Source organism: Ceratosolen solmsi, unplaced genomic scaffold, assembly GCF_000503995.2.
Source record: "Ceratosolen solmsi marchali unplaced genomic scaffold, CerSol_1.0 scaffold15, whole genome shotgun sequence".
NCBI classification, from domain to species: Eukaryota; Metazoa; Arthropoda; class Insecta; order Hymenoptera; family Agaonidae; genus Ceratosolen; species Ceratosolen solmsi.
In genome coordinates, this window is record NW_011948434.1 from 20,015 (window position 1) to 45,557 (window position 25,543).

A 25,543-nucleotide genomic window follows, 5' to 3' on the forward strand; every position below is an offset into this window, starting at 1 on the left:
ATTCATTTTATTTGATCAAAAATTGGAAGTAACCTAATATTAATTTACACTTCAAATAAACTTAGAAAATATCTTGTCAGAAAAAATTTAATAAATAACTTAACGTAATTATCAATATCGTTGAAATTATAGGTGAGACTGATTTAACAATTGCATTTATTATTCTTAGAGGTGTAAAATATAGTCCATTATAACTTTGTAAATATGATATGTATTGACGAGTTGCCAGATATTTATGAAGGAAATGATAAAAGGACAACTACAGTAGAAATTCCCAATTATATTTAGTTTATTAGTTATTTCGACGGAAGTCATCAAACTTGAAAATTTAATAAAAATATTCACAGTGAGCATTCTTTCATTTGCTCTTTCACGTACTTTCGCACAATTTTCGCTTCGTTGTGATTGCGCACATTTCTAGTGTAAACACCGTTTAGCAAACTTGGTATTGATATAATTTAGCTTGGCAATATTTTTAATTCTATTATTTTAAAGATCAAATTGGCTTAGATATTTCAATACGAATTATCCTAGCGTATGCTTTTATATTTCAAACTATCTCTTCGTTAATTAATTTATTTTCATTTTCACTATTATGTTTATATATATGTAAATTATGTACAGAACAGGCACTTACTTAAAACAGTTACGAGAGATAAAATTGTTGAAATGCTCAAAGGAAAACTTTCGTTTTAATTATTCTATTTGTATTAAATAAAATATGTGTTGACATATTTTCAATAAATATTTAAACAAAATATTACATCGAGTTTATTGGTGATAATACATGCGTACAATGAAGAAATTTATCAAATTGTTAAATTATTCATATAAATTAAATAGTAATTAAGCAGAAATAAATTTTGAACCCATTATTCGACAAAAAACGGAAAATGTTACTCCCGTGTTAACTACTTCAAGTAGGATACTCAGTCCTGCTGTTATTTCAATTTCATTCTTCTTACAGTTAACCAGCGGCATCGTGTATGTTTTTTTGCATTCGTATGCTTATGTACACTTAATTAATAATAATAATTATTAATAGCAACAATATTACATTGATACGAATAGAAAATCATGATTTTCGGAATTGACTTGATTCCATTTTATAGTCAAAGGAATCAAAATTTATTCCTTGAATGTTAGTCGTCATTAATTATTATTTATGTTTTTTTTTATTTGTTTTTTTTTGCATTCTGGTTTACAAAATCCAGTTATCGTTCTCTCATATCATCACACAAGCCACAGTAGTTTAGCAATTTATCGGTTAACCATAACAAATTCTTCATTCTTATTGTAATATTCGTATATATATATGCTAGTCTCCATTCTCTTCATTTTGTTGCTTCTTTATTGCGACTTTAGATTCTGAAGATGGCATTTGATTCAGTCGAGTATGACAACCATGTCGTCCGGTCGTACCACACGCTGAGGCACGTTTAATCGACGCCAAGGCTTACGAGCTGCACGCCGTAGTTCTATCGATGACAAGCTCCTTCTAATTCTTCTGCAAAATTAATGGTATTAAAGATTTAGTGATTTTTTAAAACTACTATTCTAAAATACTTCTATAGGTTAATCAATAAACTATTTTAACGTAGATTGTTTGATATAAGGAGGAATAAGTCATCCATTTGTTCAATTTACTTAGTTTGGTCTGTAGCGCGGAAGTAAACATCGTCGGGTGCATCCATCCAAGACATGACTTGTTTCCGAGCATTACTACGAGACATCTGACCCTGTATTGGTATTATATTCGAATGACCAGTGCGTCCATTGAGTGGTGCAGTAAGAGGTGAAAGGGTAGCTGGGACCATTGCAGTCATTGGACTTACACCAGCTGCTACCACAGGAACATTTGTACTTAAGTGTTCAAGAGAAGTGCGCGCATTACTATGAAGCGGTTGTAGATGCTGAGAACGTTTAGTTGGCGGTTGCCCACTCGATACCAGCGCGTTTAAGCCAATCCCTGTTTTCACACCAAAATCTTCAAGTTATTTGAAGTTGTTATTTATGACATTTTAAATCAAGATCATAAGAGATCATACTTTTATTAAATCTACTTTATAAAATAGTTCGTTTTTACATTAAAAACTTTTACAATATAAAATTGATGTGATAGACAAAACTCATACAAAGCTGGAATTTATGCTTTACACTACAAAAATAATTAATTATGTTAAAACAGATTTATATTAAATATTTTAAATTCGATATTTTAGTATTTGTAAACTCTATATTATTCATGTTTACAAATAATTTTTGAAAATATTTTAAATCGAAATAAATTTTTTTTTTGTACGCATTCCAATATGTACAATCAAAAAAGCTAAAAAAATCTTAATTCAGTGTAAAAATATTAATAATATATTTAAATATCATTTCATCTTCAAAGAAATTAACTCAAAAATAGGATTTACCGTCAGCACCATTACTTTCATCAAATGGAGGCCTTGTACGTTTTAAAATATTTTGCTGTGCTTGTAATGTAGGTTGAATTGGAGGTGTAACAGGAAGTCGATCAACTTCTGGTTTATTGGGAACTTTTTCATATAGAAGACTACCATCTGCAAATATTTAGAATAACAAATGATTCAAATAAATTTGAAAATATTTTAATGATAATATATTGAAATTATTACATTATAAAATATATTAAAAAATCATTTAATACTTTCAAAATTATTACTAGTTTTGAAAGATATATAAATAAATATCGATATGCATCTGATATAATTTGTAAACTTAAATTTAAGTATAAGAGTTAATTGTTATAATATAATATTATATGTTAAATATAATATTGATTCTAAAAGTAAAAACTTGATTAAAAAATAAAAAGTACAACCAAAGCTCCTATTCGTCGCTTGATATAATTTAATGAAGGTAAAGATTTACCTGGTGCCTTAGGTGGTCGAGGGAAAGACACACGATCAGGTTGTTTACGTTGTCCAGGAGCAGTGAGTTGTAGCCAGTCCCAATCTCCAGGTTGTCTAGGTTGGGGATGGTCACCGAGTCGAGTAGCAATGTCGGTGACACGAGGTCGAACTCGTGGCCGAACGGCGCGAGCCAAAACTCGTAGTTCTGCAGGTGTTTTATTAGCTAGCTGTGGTGAAGCACAAAGATGACGTAAAGGAACAGCGTTAACAGGTTGATGTGGGGCACGTGCTACATGTCTGCTACGAAGTTGACCAGCGCAAAGGCGCCGAGCAGCGCGAGCTAGGGTCGATGTGCGAAGATAAAAAGCTGAACGTGTTTTCATAACCGGTCGCGGTGAACCACCGCCTCCCAAACCTGAAAGTAATGCTTGTTACTAATCTCTTACTATTTTTACAATAATTACAACTATTAATAATCGTATCAAACATCAAAATATAATTTCATGCATTTTCAATGGTAAAGTCTGATGTATCCTATTCTGATTACTTATAACATTTGTATAACCAGAAATCTTATAATTGCAAAGTTTACAAAAAACTTTTTTTGGAATTCAAGTATATATTGATTATGGTATATTTGAACAAAAATCCTTAGTATCTCTTTTTTTAAAGATCTTGTTAATACAAACAATAGTTTTAATAGATTTAAAATCGATTAAAGTTTTATTCAATTTTATACTATATTCGCTCAATCATTTAAAATTTATTAATTCACAAAATTCATCAATTTTCCTTTATTTAAAACAATCAATTTTTTTACCTATTCCAAGTCCAACTCCAATTCCAGATACAACATTCCCAGGTCCAGTATTACCACGTAAATCTACACCATGCGCACTAGCATAGTGACGACTTAAATGTGCTTTGAGTTTGAATTCTTTACCACAAGATGGGATACTGCATCGATGAGGTCTATGAGCACCACCAATACCCTTACTTTCTTCATCTGAACCACCACCGCTCCGCTTACGATCAGCATCAACATCATCAATTCGTGAGGGTATCTAAAAAATTTTCATCTTAAGCCTTTACCATCTCTTTTTTTAAATTTATATTACAAATAATTATTCTACACTTTCCATTTAAATCACATATTTATTTGAATACCGATTATTGGTTTGTATTGAAAATTAATAATACATTAATAATTGATAAAGATACACCACAGAAATTTCGCAATTCAATAATCAAATAATCAATGTGATTGAGAAAAAATAATTTACTATTAATTTATCTACTAAATTTTACCGCTAAGATAGTTTTAATTATTTTATATGTATTTAATAAATAATTCACATTTAATAAATATTAATAAAAAATATTAGCATGTTAATAATAAATATATCTGGAATAGAATAAAATAACTTTTAGTTATTATCCTGCAATTAGTCCTTTCTTACTAACTTCTATAGAACTTCTTAATACATTTTATATTGAATTAACCATTTTCACTGTTTTTTTACAAATTTATTTTGAAATGTGAAACTCGCAGGTAAACATTTAAATACAATTGATACATACCTTTAAACCCCCATACTTTTTCCAGTAAGTCCAACAGGTTTGACATAGGCGACATTGCACGTGTGAAGGTCCCCATGCATACCATTGGGAACTTTGTATTGACTGACAACTCTCACACGGCTTACCGCTTGCTGAAACCATAAGCATAGCTGCGGTGTCGGCACCGATATTACCATTGCTGCTGTTACTGCCATTGAGTAAACTAATTGTAGCCTTGCTTCCATTACTATTTGTGTTGTTATTGATACCAAGAGGTATGATGCTGGCTTGACCAGCAACGAGGCCGCCAGCTGCGTTTTTATTATAGTTTGGGATGTAAACCTGCTTTAGTTTACTTTCGGCCTCCACAGCTTTCACACGTTTCTGCTGTACGTAACGATCCGTTGTCTTCCACATGTAATAGTATTCAATGACGTTCTTTAAAGTTTTCCATGGTAACTGAAATTATGTGATTGAGATGAAAATATAATACGGTCGAAAAAGAACTATTCAAGAATCCATAAAAAATGTATGATTATTTATTTCAAATATTCGATAATAAAATAATTTATCAATTAGATTATATATATATATATATATATATATATATATATATACGTTCATTACATTTATCATGATAAAACATAAGTACTTTTTCTGTGTTACTTATTTTAGAACATTAAATAATTGCTTTAGTCTTTTATTGGTTTTATTGATTTAAGTTCAAGCATATCTATTTAAAGCTGCTTTTTCAATAAAAAAAGAGGAATGCCAGTTTATATTTACTCCGTGTTTATATATGTGTGCGCGCACACGTGAGAGTAAAAAAAATTTCTTAATTAACATATTCAATATTCATATGTAATAGGCCTTAACACATGAGTTTAATTTGTATTTAAATCATTACTCATTTAAAAAATTGGTTTATATATGAATTCAATTTCTATATAGTTAATATAAATTATTATAAGAAAAACGTATATTTTACTTAATAATTACTAAACAATGTAAACAAAAAAAAGAAAGATTTTATGGTATTTATTTTTTAATGAAAAATAAAAATTAATTATGTAATAAACTTACAAAATCTTGACGAATATCTGAAAAATCTTTTCCATATTTATCTAAAGCTTCCTCAAATAGATTTGCTTCTGAAGCGCTCCACTCTTCCATTTCATCTCTACACAGAACTGGGCCGGAACTAGGTACCAAAGAAGACATAGCTTTTGCGACATCATAATTATGTCGATGTAAAGTATCCATTGCGTGAAACTATTTTAAAACAAAATTATGCAGGTGTTACAAAATGATAAATTATAATTTTTATTATAACTTTTATTGACACTCTTGTGTTTTTCTATTATAAATATTTAATAAATACCAACCAATGAACCAAAATACTTTTACTTGCTCTTTTTATAAAAATCAACACAGCTAACAACTTTTTACAAAAAATATTCTAATAATGTAACAGATATTCTATCATCTTGTTGTTTCTATTAATATCTTATCAAGATAATTCAATTAAAAGTAATGAATAATCAACAATATTTTTATCGAGCATTTTAAATATTTGATAATGCTAAGAATTTTATTTGAATTAATAAAAATTTTACGTAATTTTGAAACTATTAACACGTATTCATTACTTTTCTATATACAACTACTAAACACAGAATTTTCTGCTTTAGTTTTTAAGATTTATTTTTCATTTGTAACCGTTTCTAAGTTTTGTCTACATGAATAAATAATATTATTTTTATAGTATTTCGACGCATTTGAACCGAATTTCATAGTTCATATTCTAGTATTCATACATTTTATGAAGATATATTTTATAAATTTTAATCGGACAAAAAAAACATGAATGTACCAATGTAATATCTCTGGAAGCTGCAGCAGCAGACATGTGGAGTGAAGGTTGTTTGACTGAGGACGAGCAGTCCAGAGCGCGTGCAAACGTACCAACTGATCTACTAACTACTAAAAACTGATCAATTTGCCGATCAGTAAGAGCGTGGCGAGGTGTCCAGATGAGCGTTTCCAAATCATGTAGTCGGCGAGGATCAGAATCACGCTCAACCGTCGACAATGGCGTAGTAGCTATGTTATCTGCTTGATATCTACTGCCTACTCTTATCTCGCCTTCAATACAGATATAGAAATAAAAATAATTAATTAATTTGAGATGAAATTTAAAGCTGATAAATGAGATAGACACAACAAAAAAAATTTCATTTAATAAATAGTAAATTGATAAAATCAATAAATATTAAATCAATTAAATCAAATAAGTAAATGAGTAAATCAATAAATTATTTATGTTGTTATTATACCGTAGAATACATATTCAACAATTAAGAAAAAAAAGACTAATAAATAAGAGAACAAATTATGTATCGTGTTACATTTATAAAATTTTACAAAAAAAAAACATGAAATTGGAAAAAATAAAGAAAGAAATAAAATAAGAATATATGAAATATCAAATGGATAGAGGTATCTAAAATGCTTGAATACTTACCTTTGTCAGCGAGCAAAGTACGCTGAGCTGGATCAAAGACAAGGCAGTAAAAAAACGAATCCTCCTTGTTAAGATAACTCAGAAGCGATTCAGTCTCATTGAGTAGCGTAACACAACATTTACCCCGTATGTGGGTGGCTGGCATTGTTTCGACTTGTCGCGACAGGAAGAGCTCACGGTGTTTCATCTGGTGACGTTGCTTCGAGCTCAGATCCCCGACCCCACCAATACCGCCAATACTACCGATTCCTGGACCGAGATTTACATTGCCGGCGGTACCACCACCACCTACACCGCTCGAATTATCCTCCACCCCTAAAAATAAATCCAGATATTAAAAACGTTTTGGTCGAACCATCAAATTTATTATACTTCACATCTGTAAAAATACTAGACAACTTACGTGATTATTTAGAACTAAAAACATTTTCCTGTTTTAGGAACAATTTATTCATAAAAACACATCAAACTATTTAAATTTGTACTCAACTTTTTCTTAATAAAATTTGCTTGGTCATAAACTCAATTTTATAAACATTTTACTTTATATATTAAGTATATTATCGAGTTCAGTATATTATCAGTGATATATAGTATGTGGATTTATACTCGTGTGCTTAAAAAAAATTTTATATAATAAATTCTTATAATTTATTGATGCAACTACAGAATATTCATTTCATTTTATTCCATTTATTTCCGGTAAAGTAACATAAATTTAAATGTATAAACAAAAACATAAAAGCATAATAAATAAAGTATCTCTACACAATCACTACTAATTGTGAAAAATGAGCAAATAAAATAATCATGAAACTACAACCTTACACAAATATTAATTAGCTTTCATTCAATTAACATCTACAATTGGTTCAAAATATAATTCTAAATTGAACATACAATGAACAATAAAAAATATATAATTTAAAACTTTTTAATAAATTTGTTTTAAATTAATTTTAAGAAGCAAACAGATATTTCCATCAAAAAAAGACTATGATTACATAAATAAATATTTCTTCTAATTTAGAAAATAAAATTTTACTGTAATTCTGTTCTATTGTATCATTAAAATCCATTTATTAAATTTTAACATTTATTACCATTCATTAAATAAGTGAATAACAGTAAATGAAAAAATTATTATAATTAAAAATTAGAAAGATTTACTTTATTTCATTATAGTCTTCTGATAATGAAAATGAATTTTTTATTATAATTATATTATCCATGTTTATAAGGATATATTTTCTGTTAATATTTTTATTTTACATTAATAATTAATTTGCTGAAAAGCTAATTAAAGTTGTAAATATATTCCTAATAAGTATACAATAGAGTTACAAAATTAGTTAAATGGGCCCTACAAGATTTTAAAATATATTTTAAATACTATGTTTGTAAACCAAAATCAATAAGATGTCACCATACAAAATTCAATCTAATACAATTAATTTTTTGAAATGTTATATAAAAACAAACGTGTATCAACAAGTTATGAGAAATCTACAGTAATAAAAATATATATTTGTTTACACTATTTAAGATTAAATAATGATCAATACTATTTAATAAAGTAACTAATTTTCTTACATAAATTTACTAAATAATATATTTGTATTTTTATTACTGCGAGACATAAAAATTGTTAGTTTTTTCAGTAGGAAATTTATTATAAATTATATTATTTATTTAAATATCATAATAAACTTATAAAATTAAAATTTACACACTTATCGTTTAGAAATTTGAGAAGTAAAGACACATGTCATAAATCTTATTATCAACTATAAGAACATCTTAATTTGTCAAAAATAAAAGTTTATTAAAGGAACTATAATACAAATTAACTTGCCAATATCCACTTACGCATCTCGCTATTTAAAAAAATTCCCCTCCTATATGTATTATAACATAAAGTAAAATGAAAATATTTCAGAATACAGACAATTAAAATTATATCAATATATATCTTCCTATTTTTTTTATTTTAGTTCTTAATACTTTTTAATACTTTGGATTTATTATTTGTTAATAAATCATTTTTATTTTTAAATATTGAAAGTGAGATTTTATTTTAAAATGTTATTCAAAATATTGATATTGTACTACCTTAGACAAAAACAATTTGAATACTATAAGCAAAAATTAATATTTAAATTTTTAATTAGAAAAATTATATATATATATAATTAATTTAGTATCGATAATATACACATTCATAATTACCAAATAAATAATTCTCGAAGGAACATTATTTTAAGAAATAAAATATAGCCGGAAACTTCAGTAACACTTAGTTATATTTTGCAAAATGAATTTCTAGTATTATGAGTAATTTGATGAATTATTTAAAGATTAAAGTTATTGATAAATAAATAAATATATATATATATATATAAGTAATTATCTATTTTAATAACATAATAAATTTCATTAGCATTTATTTTTCTTTCAATATATCGTTTCTTTTGTTTATAAAATAAATGTACAAAACTAATGCGTCAATAATTGAGGCTTTTTAATCCTTTAACAAAATGTTATCACTTGTGAATACAAATTTATAGAATTCTTTTTTGTACTGCTAATATTTATATACCGGATGATTTTCGAAGTTCACTTTCATTTTTAGTGTACTTGCATAAGGCATAAATTAATTGTATTTAATTGTATTTACAACAATAATAATTTCATTTGGGATACCAATAAACTTAATAATGCGTAATAATAAATTGTAGTATGAATACTCTATACAGATCTCTATTATTTATGTACATTTTTGTTATAAAAATATTGATATTTTGAACATATAATCTAAAGACACTCGTTTAAAAGAATACGTATAACAAATTATATAAATATATGGAAACATCAAATAACAATACCAAATATTTAAAAAATTAAAATTCTTATAATAATTGAAAGTAAAAATACATTTTGTCAAAAACGTTTGTATTGAGTTTTATGAAAGCCTCAGATTACTAAAGTGTCCTCACATTGCGACAGGATCCTCGGAATCAATGATAGCGAGATTAGAATAAATAAATACTGAATACAAAACTCTAATTAGACTCTGTGAAAATATTGAAAAAAGAAAATCACCCAATCAATTTGTATTCATTTACAGTTACTTTGTTTGATTAATTTACTTATTTTTTTAGTCTTCACAGAAACAAAACTAGAGTAACAAAAAGATAGAAAAATAAAAGTAAGTAAAAAACAGAAAAGAAGTTCATGTATGGTCATTCCGTTAATAAGGAAGTTGAAAAAGAAAGAGTAAGAGAAAGGCAGAACTATATAAGAAGTCTCCACTATAAAACTTCTAAGGATCTCCTTTTCGCTTCACTCCCCACCCTGTAAATCTCTTTCTCCACGTCCCATAAGGAAAGACCAATATCTTGTCTCTTTGGCCTTACAGCGGAATGCATTAAACTTGCTGCAACCACCAAGATTACAAAGACTATTTTTATAAATATACCGTTGAAAATTTTTTGAGGAATCCTGACGTAGTTTATTGGCAGCCTATTATCATCATTGGCTTTGATTGCATTGGTTTACTCATAATTGTATATAAACACCTAAAATAATATCCTCATATTTTAAAATTTTTTCTTTATTACTTCACAAAATTCTAATTTAATTTTATATAAAATTTTAAACATCAAATGACTTAATGATTTTATATATCTAACTTATATTAGTGATACATGTGTTAGTAATAATTGTATTATATGCTACTTAACGAATTTATACGAAATAAAAAACCTAACGCTTACAATTTTTGTGTCTAATAAAAAACAATAAAAATATGCTCCTTTCATTAATATTCCAATTTCAAAAATATTATGTTTTAAAATAAGTTTATACTTATATCTTTGTAAAATAATAAAAACAATTGTTTCTAAGAAATATTATTAAAGAGATGCATTGAAAGAAAAACAAATGTATCAAAATTTGTTTAGCTTATAGCTTAATAATGATTAAATTATTAGAAATTGTAATATCTTTGTGTGCAAATTCTAACAGGTTACAAAATGGAAATAATCAATTATATCATCATTATATCAAAATAAAATAAATATATACTGTATTGTGTTGATAATATGTGTATATATGAGTTTAAACATCGTTAGAGAAATGCCAGATACGGACTTAATCTAGCATTAAGTAGGAACGAAATTTTTCTTATTTTTAGTTTTATTATCATTTTATTATTATTATTGTTATCATCATTACATCATTATTATTATGAATATTTGTATGAAATTAGAAATAAAGTTTAATTCGGAGCTATATAGTATTAAAAAATACAACTTACATTGTAAACATACAATAGATGGTGGTATGTTTCTGATTTGTTTCTTAAAACTTCAAATATTTATTTACTTTTCGAAAAAAAAAGTTTACAATTAGATTAACAGTAAAAGATGGAAGTGTTGAGAGTGATCTGTTAAAAACAATAAGCAAAAATAACGAATTCATCTAATTTTAATTAGTATTATTTATGGCAAATGAGAACAGTAATAAAAAAGGAAAATATCCAAAAAAAAATTTTTTGTCATTGATTACAAATTTTAAGTTAAGCATAGTGTAGCAGGAGACAATAAAAACCTAACTCATTGTTAGCGAATACGAAAGAAAGCAAAAAGTAAAATTAATTATTATAGATAACAATATCGTTTGAAGAAAGCAAAGGGTATTCCAGGGGCTCGCCCTTCCCGTGCCGCCCCTCACCTACCCCTTGGCGCTTCATGCGATATAGGTGCGGATTACACTGAAGTTGAACTGCTGACTTTGGAACTCACTGTGGGGCACGTGGGCCTCTGCAAATGGGACCTTGAACCAGCCCCCCTTCCCGATTTTACCCTTGTTTATGGGCACTTTAGGTACGGAGCTCCTCTCTGAATTCTCGGCAAACAGCTTCAGGCTCGCGGGCGACTCCGACCTCTGCAACTCCGTCACGCTTGCCACTGCAAATTTATCATCACAACTCTGACTCACGCGCGCAGATGCCCATTTTCCTCATCAGCATTAAAACCAGTGCTACGCAATCGATGCCTCTATATATTCTCATTTATTAATTGATTTTGTTATTTCTATACATATACTATTAATAATCATTTTTAAGACTCGGATTATTAAGCGCCTTTTACAACAGCGAACTTTCATGCCATTTAACTTTAATGGTAAATTTGAAAACTTTAACATCTCACCGCATTCAATTGCGTGTCACTTTCATATAAACTTTTAACTAAATTTTTGGCCCAATAAATCCATTTTATGACTATTTATTATTAGCTATATTTCACTGTCATATTAATATATTAATATTTTTTTAGTTGATAAATTTCATTGTAAAAATGATAAGAAAAACTGCAATATACTATTACTTTTCTAATTATTAATATCTTTATTCTTGAATTTAATTTAATTATGTTATATATTATATAAAATTTTGCCAAATGACAAGCATTTCTGATAAACATAGAATTTCGAATAATTTTTTTATTAATATATACTTTAAGTATAAAAGAGAGAAAGGAAAAATATATATTAAAATATGACCATGATTTTTTCATTCAATATGTATTATTAAAAATAATTAAATTTAAATAATTCCTTACTCGTATTTAAATAAGATTAATAAATGTGTTTTTATTTCATTAAACTTGTAAAATAGAACACTCAGAATACAGTTGAAATTAATATTTTTATTTAAAGATAGCTTTGAAGGTCTATACATCATAAATCAGTAAATTAATATATTACTTATATAAAATGTTTTATTTTAAGTAAAATATTTTATTTTCTAATAATTTTATATTAAAAATTTAATTATTTACAACATAATACGAACAACCACTTTTCCAAAATATACTTTGATTTAAAATTCTGAACTAAGCAACGAATTATTTGATGTCAATATAAAAATTAAATAGTGATAAATCTCCATAGTTTTAAAAATCTACCAATTTTATTCATTTTTAGCTTAATCTATACTTTATATTAAGAGAATTTTTATTCTTTAATAGTAACTTTTATTTTATCTGTAATATTTACTCAGTGATATTTTATTTATAATATTTAATCTAAATTAATTAAAATTGATTTTAGAAGAATTTAACGCTAATAAAAGAAAATGCAGCATAATTTACAGTGATCCAAGAAATTCATTGTTTTTACTTTACGTTCACTTGTATATTTTTTTATACGTAGACAATATAAGAATATATTCACAATTAATATAATTTTTTTTAATTTTGCAAATATTTTCATTACATTAAGAAATTTTATAAATTATTTACATATATTATATTTTTTTAAATTAACGATGTGTAATGATAATACAATATTAATCAATAGTATTGCAGTATTAATAAACAATTCATATATCAATAAAATACTAAGTCAAATTAAAATATTAATAATGAAGATATGTTTGTTAGAAATACATATAGCTATATAGTAAAATTAAGTAATACTAGTTATAGTATCAATTATAATAATTTAATAATAATTATAATAATGAATTTAATAAAATTAATAACTTTCTAGTTGTTAAAATATACGTGTTTTTGCCCAGATAAGCATTTTATATGTGGAAAAATAGAAAATGAAATGTTATGAAAATTTATGAGAAATAATTATTAATTGTAATTATCCACTTATTATACATTTATATTATCTATATTAATATGTATACAACAGTACAGATTTCAAAAGAATAAACATTTCTGTATAACTTTTTATATATATAAAGGTGAAATAGCTTCAATATAAACTACACTTGTCAAGTAAAATTTTTTCAAGGACATTGGATAAATGATATCGATAGAAAATCGAAAATTTAAATTAATGCTGTTATCATATATACAGACCCCAAATGCGCAATTTACGACTGTATATACAAATCTACATTTAAAAAGATATAAATATTTGAGTGGATGATCATAGATATATAAATAGAGACAGAAAGGGGATTGAGAGAAAAACAAATAAGTGAAATTATAATTTTAACTACAAAAATAAAAAAAAATCAAAATGTCTCTTTATAAATATTCAGTACTATAAAAGAGAAAAGAGAGTATATATGTATGTACAAAAAAAAAATCGGAAAAAGATAGACATTTTATAATAATACATTATATATATAATTTTTGTATATGTTGTATAGACACGGGCTGTGTATATATTTATAATTGATTCATTTATGGCGCTCCCTCAAGTATTCGCAATAATTTAAACAAATAATTTTAAAAAATATATATATTTATTTATTTTGAAGCTACAGAAAAATTATTTAATAACATCATCGATGTTTATTTTAACGAATAAATATTTATAGACTCAAATAAACTCTTTTTATAACCGAATATTTAATAAAATACAAATATTTTATCCAAACTAATTTTGTAATTGTCATTAATAAATATATGAATCATAACGTTTTTATTTTTAGTATTAATTAGAAAAAGAGAAAGTATATTTATGTATTGTATACGAAATGAAGTACTGTGTACTACTAAACTATAAAATATATGTACTTGGCCCCTATTCATACCAATTACCAAATACCTATTTCAGTCTATTAGTAGTGTCAAATAATAAATAGATGTTTATCATACTATTTGGGACTAACTGTTACCATACTGATGATTATAAGTTTTGATTAGGGTTGAAAATTTAGTTATGAGTATTAATCACACTGATTTAAAATATAATTGTAGATTATTATTTAGCGTAATCATAACAATCAATATATATCCAGTTTTATTAAGAGTATTCTACTTGTAATATAAATTAAATCTACAGTAAACGTTTACATAAAGAAATGTTAGACATTTTAATGTACATCCAACTTAATTATTTAATTAGTAATACATAAAAATGTATTACTATTGATTATGCCATTCAAGCAATGTTTTTAACAAAATTATAAATTATAATTAGAAAGTAAATTAACTAGTAAATATATATTTCATATAGTACATATAATGTTAATGATTATGATGATAAAGATAATAATATAATATGAGACAAAAAATCATATATAAGTTTCCATAAATTTACGATATTTATATACTTCCACATACACAGTTAAAGTTTTGTATTTTACGTACTTTTCTAATATTTTAAAATATATACAACTTCAATCATTAACAAAAAAACCTTATGCATATATATATATATATATATATATATATATATATATATATATATGCATAAGGTTTTTTTGTCCACCAAATTAAATCTACAAGAAAATTATATAAATACACATACATAAAAAAACAATCATCTAAAACATATATACACGCATATAATTTCACATTAGCGTGGACGTAATATTTCTTTACATCTGTATTCGTTATTATGGGAGGGGGGGGGGTCTATATTAACCCGACTAAGTAGTAACAACCGCAACCACCATCTCACTCATTTCGCTAATTCACAAGCACTCAAATATTCTCACATCTCTCATTTATGGCATCCACAATCACCAACCTTTACTAACCATCCATCCATGTATTGTATTGCATTATTCTATAATATATAAGGATGAATAATTATTTATATGAATAAGAAAACCTATCACTTCATCAAAAATAAACATCCAATAAGGAATTTCTGGTTATTTTAATAAGATGGAATAATAATTAAGAAAAAACCTATAAGCTTATAAGCTTATAATTATCTATTACTGAACTTTTATTAAATATTCATCTCATATTATTTTATAATTCTAATTTTAAGTACAATTTTAAAAATATATTAATAAGAAAGAAATTAATTCTAGTTTCCAAATTAAAAAAATTCAATCATTTGATATCTTGTACAGTTGTATATACAATATATACAAAATAGTTTAAAATTTTTAAAAGTAACCAATTAAATTTACAAAACTTAAATTAATCAAGCTCCTGAGATAGATAATTTGTTTTAAATAATAAGTTAATAACAGTAGTATAACTATTTATGTTATATATTAATTTTCATCAATTACGAAAAACATTAAAACATTACTTACATTTATTCAACATTATTCAACAAAACAGTAATATATTTTAAATATTGTTTATGAATATAAATCAATGAAAAAAATATTGAAAAATTAATAAAAAAAAATTTCACTTATATTATTTACATATACCAAACAATTTCGAATATATGTATTTCTTTACGAGTTCATACATTTATATTAGTATAGTAAAATAGATCGTCAAAAAGATAATTAGTTAGATTTTTCAATTGGCTTTTAAGGATATATATATATATATATATATATATTATAATCTCTAATACACGTCGAAAAGTCATAGCTAATAAACATTTTATATAATATGAAGTTAATAATAAAAAATCTTTTGTGCACATATAAGTACACCGTACTAACCGTAGGCTTATCTGACTAAATTTTTAGTAAATATAATATTCGTAATTGCTAGGACAATTTATCATCATTTTTTGTTAGCCATACGGATAATCCATAGATTTTTGCATTTCTCGAGTCCCACACATTAATTTAGTCAAATACAGAATTTACACGATTAATATCCCAAAACCTAAAAATCCCATTTTCTGTACTATGTTCTCTCTACATTATTTGTTATTCCTATATTTAACACTTATAAATTTTAATTAATTCGTGTAAAATAGGGTCTATAACTAATGCAGGATAGTATTTACTTAAAACTTTAAATGATATTTAATATTTAGTAGTTATAAAAGCTTAGTAATCTTAATATATAAATAATATTAAAAACTATGTAATATATATATAAATTCGATTCATTACTAAATATTAAGAATAACACCTCAGACCTTTTACATTATTACAAAATTACATATTGACGATAATATTGTTGGTTCGATTTACAAACATCAATAACATATTAATATACAAACAATGTACAAATTTTCTAAGTTATTTCAATGAATTATTTTAAAAATATTTAACCCAAAATATTTATTTTAAACCTAAATAAGAAATTATTAATATACTACTCTATATAATTAAGATTATTGTATTATATTATTATGGTTTACTTAGGAAATACGCATAAACTTTAGAAAATACATTATGATACTTGCAATAATACTTATTACTTATTTTCTCTCATATTGTCTACAGATTAAAAAAGAATGTGAAAATAAAATTTATAAGTATATAAGTATATAAGTATAAAATGTATTTACATTGTTGAAACTATTATATATATCTTTGTTCAGCTTTATTATATTAAAATTTTATAGTAATGTACGAATTCAAATAGAATATTGATGTTCAAGCCATCAATGCTTATAAATATCCGAATTACATATACTAAAATAAATTAATCATATAAGTATATTTATATGAAGTTTATATAATTATAGTTTAAATTTTATTTCTTATTAATTAAAAATTGGATTTTTATTGCACTTATATATCTTTCATAAGAATATTAATATAAAAAAATAAACAAAAGAACAAAATAAGAATAATTAAAGTATATATAATAAAAAATGGTTAATGATTTATAATTTCTTGTGTTTCATAAATTTTTAATGTCATTGTCTAAAAATATTACAAAGATTATGATAAAAATAAATAATACTTTTTTAATAACATTAGAGTATATTTATATCTATTATAGATGGAAACAAATATTGTTTATAAAAAAAAATTAAATTAAAAAAATATTGAAATTAAAGTAGTTACATTTTATAAATAAAATTAAAAAATTACTAATTTTAAATAATCAAATAGCCCTCTTTATTTAAAAATAATAATTATTTATCACTATATTTATTATTATTTTATATAAAAATGAGCTATTTATTATTGTATATACATGAAGAATTTCATATAATGACAATGTATACTATACTATTTAGTATTATAATATACATAAAATATGTTAGATTAATTAAAATAAAAAAAAATTTTATCTTGATATTATTATATGATAAGAAATTTTTTATTATTCTAAATTGGTTCATTTGCTGTATAAATAATTGGTTTTTGAACCATTCTACGAAAATTTTATTTTTTTTTAATATTTTGATGAAGTAATTAATGTATATTTAATAATTAAAAATGAAAAGAATTTAAATTTTAATTCACTAATTTATTTATTTTCAAAATGCTAGTTTAAGAAAATTACAGTAATTTAAAATTAATGTTCAGAACTTCATTATGTAATAAATTAAGATTATAAAATATAATTAGTTTCTTGAATAAAAAACAATTTATTTTCATTCTATATTACTTCTACATTCATTTGTCCTATAACCTTTTAATATAACATATATATATATATATATATATATATATATATATATATAGTAATAAAGTTAAGTGAACTTACATTGATGTTTATCTGCAAGCATTATTAGTGTGGAAGGTAAATCTCGTCGCCTGAAGAAGCACATCACCTTAGCTTCAACATTTCCACTGGCCGTCTGTAAGAAAAGGGAAAGAATAACAATTAGTTTTCCGAAATGCATGAATGCAAGACGATGACCATGCTCATTATACAATTTTTTTTTATGAAACTTCAATAAAAAAGTAACTAATTTAGAAAAATACAAAATTAAGATTTTAGTTATTATTTATTACTATACTTTACATTTTGTTTAGAAAATTGATTATTTATATTAACATTCACAATAAAGCTTATAAAAAAAGATCTGATCTAAATTTAGCAGTACATTAAAAGATTAAATCTATAATTTATATAATATTTATGTGTATAAATAGGATGTTACGATTCAGTCAAAAAAGCAGAAAATTGTGAGTTACCCAAAATTAAACTTCTCTTGTATTTATAGCTTAACTATAAATGTATTTGTATAAATAAAAGTAATATTCTGTAGATCAATGAGATAGAAATATTAATTGTAAATTTTAGTTATAATAGATATAAATAATATTAAAAACGTATAAATTTAATTTGCTAATATATTTACTTAAAAAAAATTCTATCACAATTTAAAAATATTTCTACACTTTCGATTTCTTGTGATTCAATTTTAATTAGATTTCTTTGTTACCTCATATTATTTTTATTTATGAACATAAATAAATATCTATGGATAAATTATAAAAGAAACAAATAACTTATTTTCAAGCTTACTTAAAAATTTTACTTATATAATAGTAAATTTACTTATATATTAAGAAATATTTAATTTGCATGCAATACAATTTTATTACATCTTTTTATTAAAACGTTAAACAATTGGTTTATAATATAATTAAAAAAATAACTTATCGATATTTTTATTTGTAATATTTGTAAATAATAAACATTTCATATTATTATTTTTAACTATATATTCTAGCTTATAATTACATTTTTAAATCGAATTTTGATGAAAGGCCTTCCAAAAAAATAAATAAAATGATTATTCATATTTTTATTTTAAATTTTAAATACATTTATTTTATAATTTTCATTGTTATTTAATTAAAATTAAAGTAATAAAAATATTACACGTACTAATTAATATCTTTAATTTTTTACTTAATACATAAAAAATGTCTATTAATTTATTAAACGAAATGTATTAAGTTACTGTATTAATTTAATTAACACAAAATGTGTTTAATTATTTATTATTTTTTAATATACTGTAACTTACATCTGAAAATAATAAACAAAAACATTCTAAAATATCTTTTAAAGAATTTATTATTTTAAGATTTAATAAGATGAAGAAAAATAAAAATATAAATAAGTAAATTTTGGTTGTTTGTTTTTTATTTATAATATGATGAATTATTTGTTGTACATAATTTTAAAAGAATACTATTTTCAAATTTTTTTATTTTTTTAAATCTCTGCTTTTTTCTGATTTTATTCAATAAAGCAGTAGAATTCAGATATATTAATAAAAAGATAATACTAATGACTGAATAACAAATTTGTTATGTTATTAAATCAAACAATAAACTTGTATATAAATTAATAATATCAAAGTTTAAAAATTTTTTTTTTTTAATTTAAGTACAATGTAATTTACTAATTATATTCAAATAATATCAATAAAATTTTTTCAATCAAATGTTGCATCAAATATAAGTAATAATAATAAAATATATGTATTCAAATTTTTATTACAAAATTACAACATATTAAATCATACAAATTAAATATTTTAAACAAGTATTATTTAAATGTAAAAAAATAAGTTAAAGCCATTGTATGACTTATAAATTTCAGAAACCAAATTTTTTCTAGCCTTGTTTATTCATTACAGAAATTATGCAAAATAGATTTTACTAGATAATATAGATTAATTGAACTTTAATTATTAGATTATATTAAAATAATTTTTATATACAAATTGTATAGAATTATAAATTTTATGCATGCAATAATTAATTATATATTATTTACTTAAATTAGCAATATACTCTCCATAAAAAGATATTAGATTTAATAACATTGTAATACCTTATTTAGTTCTTCTATCCTTCGTATCTGATAAGGAGAGGTAGAAGATGTCTCAAAATAAACATAGTCTGAAAGAAAGCATAATTTTATAAAATAAATGTATTGTTTTTAATCTTTGATTAATTGTATATTATATATTCTATATTATATAAATCAGGAATATAATATAAATTTTCATTGTTATAAAAGTTAGTTAGAATATTGTTATAAATGTTATTTCCAGAATTATAATTTTTTCATTATATTATTTTTAAATAAATAATTTATAAATTTACAGTCGTATTTTGTTTCAAATTTATTTACAATAAATAAGCAAAAATTGAGGCGTTAAATAATAATAAATACTTATAAATATTTTTTGTATTATTAAACTAATTCGTCTAGACATGATAAGACGTAAGACTTAAGATTGAACTAAATTTTTCATATTAAATCTTTTCATGTTAATATTTTATTACAGTCAATACTTTAAATCATTGAATGACTCATCTAAAGAATTTTGTCATGACTATATGTTTTTAGCAATACAAATATCTATATCCTGCAATAATAGGGATTGTTGAGGCAATACATTACAAATTATAAATTTGTTGAGTAAAGGTTAAAATGCAATATATAGAATAAAGATCAACCCAATCATGTTCACAAAAAGTGGAGAAGATTTGTTCTTTAATTATGATAGAAAGAGAATTCAATATATTTAAAATTTCATAATTGTAAGATTTATTTACGAGTTCCCTTTTATTTTTACATGAAAGCAGGAATAAATGAACTTAGATAAGTAAATTAAATAACATAAGTTTCAAATTTTGTTTATAAAAAATATAAAATAAAATTTCTTTAATGGTTAAAGGGTTATATTAAAGAAAATGCTTTTAAATAAATTAATTGAACTTATGTCAATTAAATATTCTATTGCAGTTTAAGAGATAGTACATATAGAACTACTTCAATAGAATTCATACATTGGAAAAAACTGGTCACAAGCAAAACTGATATGTTTATTATCAATGTGTTAATGTTCATAACCTTATTTCAAATGAAAGGAATTGTTACATTTGTAGTTTAGTATAAATACTAGAGTTGATTAATATTTTGATAAATACTTGAATTTGAAAGTTATGTCACGTGTACATCAAAAAGATCTGTTATATATCTTATCTATTATCTGTATCGTGTCACTGTATGGTTAACAATAAAAAATACATTTTTAATTATTAGATCTATGTATTTACTATATTTATTTACTTTAAGTTAATGTACTTCATTTAAAATTTTTATAATCGTATTTACACTAGAAATAACAAATTTTAACGATTTTTATCAAAATAATAATATAGTAATCAGATATAATGAATACAAAACAGTATTTTCAGTATAGTTATTTTTATACTCAATGATACCATTGATGTTAATACCTTATTAACCTGTTAATACCTTAATATAATTGCAGATAATACAAAATTACATGACTTGTACTAGAAAAAAGAGAAGTCTTTAGATTACATAAATAAAAGAAGGCAGAACAAGGAGAGACAAATATTGACAATAAAACAAAATGTATAAATAATAAAAAACTATAATAGTTGTATACAATCATATGTATATACTAATATGTGTTTCCTAATTTTATGTAAAAACACAATCATAAAATATACAATAAAAATAATTTTATTATCATACTATATTATATTTTAAAGATATTTTAACACAGAAAAAGATTTTAAATTGTTTGAACTTATAATTGAGTTTAATGTAATTTTAATGCTAAAATTATTACAGTATCACTCAAATAATAGAAAAAGGTCAAGTATTAAAACATTTATTTAATTTAATATAATAGCTAATAAAACTAAAAAATTTCATACTTTTGATGCACTCAAAATAAAATTGAATTTAATAATAAAATTAGTTAAACTATCTACATATTTCTATTGTAGAACTTTATTTTTAACCTTCCATTAAGATAATAATTACAGTACTACAAATTTTAATTATTGTTTACTAAAATAATTTAAAAGTATGAACTTTTTTAATTAAATAAATTTTTAAAAAATATGAAAATTAAAATTCCATCTGAGTTACTAGATCGTACAATAGATTATATTATAATACAAAATAAAATTCATGTACTCCTGTTAATATTTCGAATTATACACATATAATTATAAGTATAGTAGACATTTCATTGCATCATTATCATATAAGTACTGATTCAATCTTTATTATAAAAAATTATGTTAATTAAAAAAAGAATCTCACCATCACATCATTTAAAAAAAACAATCATAATTTAATACATGATTTTATTTATTTGATATTTATTTGATTGTATTCATGATCATTAGCATAATAATTAAAGTTTCATAAATAAAACCTATGTAAGTCTGAAGATTTATATAAAATATTATAGAAAATAAATATCATCTATTTATATTAATATACAAAAGAACATACGATCCTTGAAAGATAAAAAAAATGTTCTGTTTACATATTGTATTTATGTTCTATTTATCTATCTTACTTTTCATTCAATAAAATGGAGGAAGAGCATTATGCTTTCTTTTTACTGTAAATATAATAATGGTATGCAGTTATAATAAATATAAATATAGATTTATGATTAAAAACCCAATTCAAATCTAATGAACAAGTCAAGTGTCTCATACCTATCATTACGTGATGAAAATAGTTTTTTGCTCACAGTTATTTTATAAAATTATAACATATTTGTTGAAGTTTCATAGCAAATTAAATGCTAACTCTTATATTAATAAGCAATAAAGAAATTAATCAACAAATATTTATTTTGAAATAAAATATAAAAAGTATATTTGACATTTTTTTTTTATACCTTATTTGAAAAAAAGAAAAAGAAAAGCAATAATACTTAATATAGTTACTATTATAGTAATTGATTAATTTTAATGATTTATATGGAACAATTAAAGTGATTATACTAATAAATAATATTTTTAAATTCATCTATTAAAATGTTTGTATAAGAATTGTCAAACTATGGAAAACGTCAACTGAAAACTCACTCACTCACTCACAAATGCTATAGCTCATACTCATTCTAAAAATGATCTTAATAATTTAAACGAAAGATAATTACAAAAGATTTGAATACAAAAATATATAAAAATGAAAAAGTTGATATAAAATTTTTGTGAATTCTTAAGTGTAAGAAAATGAATGAGTTAATAAATTATTTTGAAATATGTCATTTAAATATATTTAAACTAACATTTAATATTAGCTATTTTTCAACAAAGTTGTATACATTTCATATATTTTTCGAAATCATCTTTTTATAATAAAAATTAAAAATATTTTTCTTTAATATTAATAATTCATGATAATTTAGATGATTCAAAAATTTCTAATGAATAGCTTTTTAAAAAATTTGTAAGCTGCTATATAAAAAAAAATTCTTATGAAAATATTAATCTATATATTATTATATATATTATTATATATATTGTACCAACATCTGTTATGGAATTTAAAGCGTTAATAATTATTGTATTACATCTATTAAACATTAAAGTGAAAAAGAAAAATGGCCAGAAATCTAGAAATACCAGAAGAAATAAGTTTCGAGGTGATTGTACGTCAATATTCTACAAGCATATAATGAATGTTGGACGTTAAATGTTAAAAATATATTTATAATAGTACGTTAGTAACAGATGATACCAATTTTTAGTCAATTGTCCCAAAACACAACAATGATACATAAGTAGTGGCCGAAAAGCTAAAACTGGTCAATTACAAAGTAATAAATACAGAAGAAGTAAAACTATAAGTAAAAAGAAATAAAGAATGATGATATTATTTGTAGAAGCAATTGGTATTTATTTCAGCTTAAAAATCGACTTTATTATCTTTGATACACACATTTTGGATGTTTTAATTATAAATCTAGTTTAATATTAAAATAAACATTTAGTAGTAAGAATATTTTCTAATAATGGTATGTAGTCAATTATATACTTAAATAAAAATTTAATTATAATTTTAATCATTAGAACATTGTATTAAAATAAGCAGTCAATTGAAAATGACAATTAATATTTATCAATTAAATTACCCTCTGTCATCATATTCACTTATGATTGGCTCATTGTTTTAAGATAAATAATGGATCAAATATTAAAATAAATTTAAAATTAAATTTAAAATTTACCTCCTACTCGATACATGTTAGCAGTCATATTGCTGGTGTCTTGAAATGCTGCCAGAGCAAAATTGGTGTTCTCGTGAATATTATGATTCTCGTGATATTCAGCTGGCATCGGCATGAAGAGAGTTATGTATTTTTGGATTTTCACATGTACACAGTACACAATTATTGTTTCCTGTTTATTCTACACCAAAAATTCCTTCAACGCAACCAACTGTCACGCTCTTGTTTAACAGCACTTTGTGACATTTTATTGCCTTTGGATTATCAATAGTTTTATATAAATTTTGATCACTTATCAATTTTATAAAAATTATCTACTTTCCTTGGCTGCTTCATATATTTTCCTCTCTGGTATTTGATTAATTGGCTATATAACACCAAAATTCTAAAATAAATTTAAATGAAATTACTTAATTAAACTTTTTTAAATATGGAATGTAATTTTTGTATGAATCTTTTTATTATAAAAAACAAAATTTTAATAACATATAAAATATAATATATTGAAATTAATATAAAATGGATAATTATAATAAACTTTAATAATAATTATTTTATGAAATATAAATGCTGAAAATCTTTTAATGTAAGAATGTATTAATTTTAACCCATGCAACATTTACCTGGTAATATTGAACACTATATCCATAGAAATTACTTTCACATATTGTCCTCTTAACATCAATAATAGCAGTACAAAAACATGTCCCCATCACCATTAGTTGTTTGAGCATTTCCTTTTTTTATGTTTATTCCTCTGGTTTTCATTAAAACTCACCCTACATGACATAAATTTCTTAGTAATTATAATAACCATAAATTTTTTCTCATATAGTCCCAATAACTATTTTATATCTTTCTTATATTATTAACTACTCCTAGTATCAACTAGTAGTAGGAATAATAAAAGGATAAGTGTTGGCATTAATATGATTAATAGTAGTATGAA

General features: G+C 23.3%; 1 protein-coding gene across 2 annotated transcripts; it reads right to left on the bottom strand.

Annotated features, from left to right (window-relative positions):
• Positions 1-335: 335 nt before the first annotated feature.
• MTA1-like (metastasis associated 1-like) lies at positions 336-25,369 on the bottom strand. 2 transcript variants are annotated; one of them, XM_011502631.1, is made up of 14 exons: positions 25,218-25,369; positions 24,595-24,979; positions 20,403-20,470; positions 18,312-18,405; positions 11,769-11,933; positions 6,964-7,278; positions 6,313-6,584; positions 5,523-5,711; positions 4,461-4,898; positions 3,700-3,943; positions 2,899-3,294; positions 2,421-2,567; positions 1,648-1,969; positions 336-1,507 (listed from the first exon to the last, which is right to left on the bottom strand). In XM_011502631.1, exons 2-14 carry the CDS (start codon positions 24,707-24,709, stop codon positions 1,387-1,389), a joined length of 2,886 nt encoding a protein of 961 aa, XP_011500933.1. In that variant the 5' UTR covers positions 24,710-24,979; positions 25,218-25,369; the 3' UTR covers positions 336-1,386. The 2 variants fall into 2 exon arrangements, with proteins under 2 accessions (XP_011500933.1, XP_011500934.1); XM_011502632.1 differs by lacking the exon at positions 11,769-11,933.
• Positions 25,370-25,543: the final 174 nt, after the last annotated feature.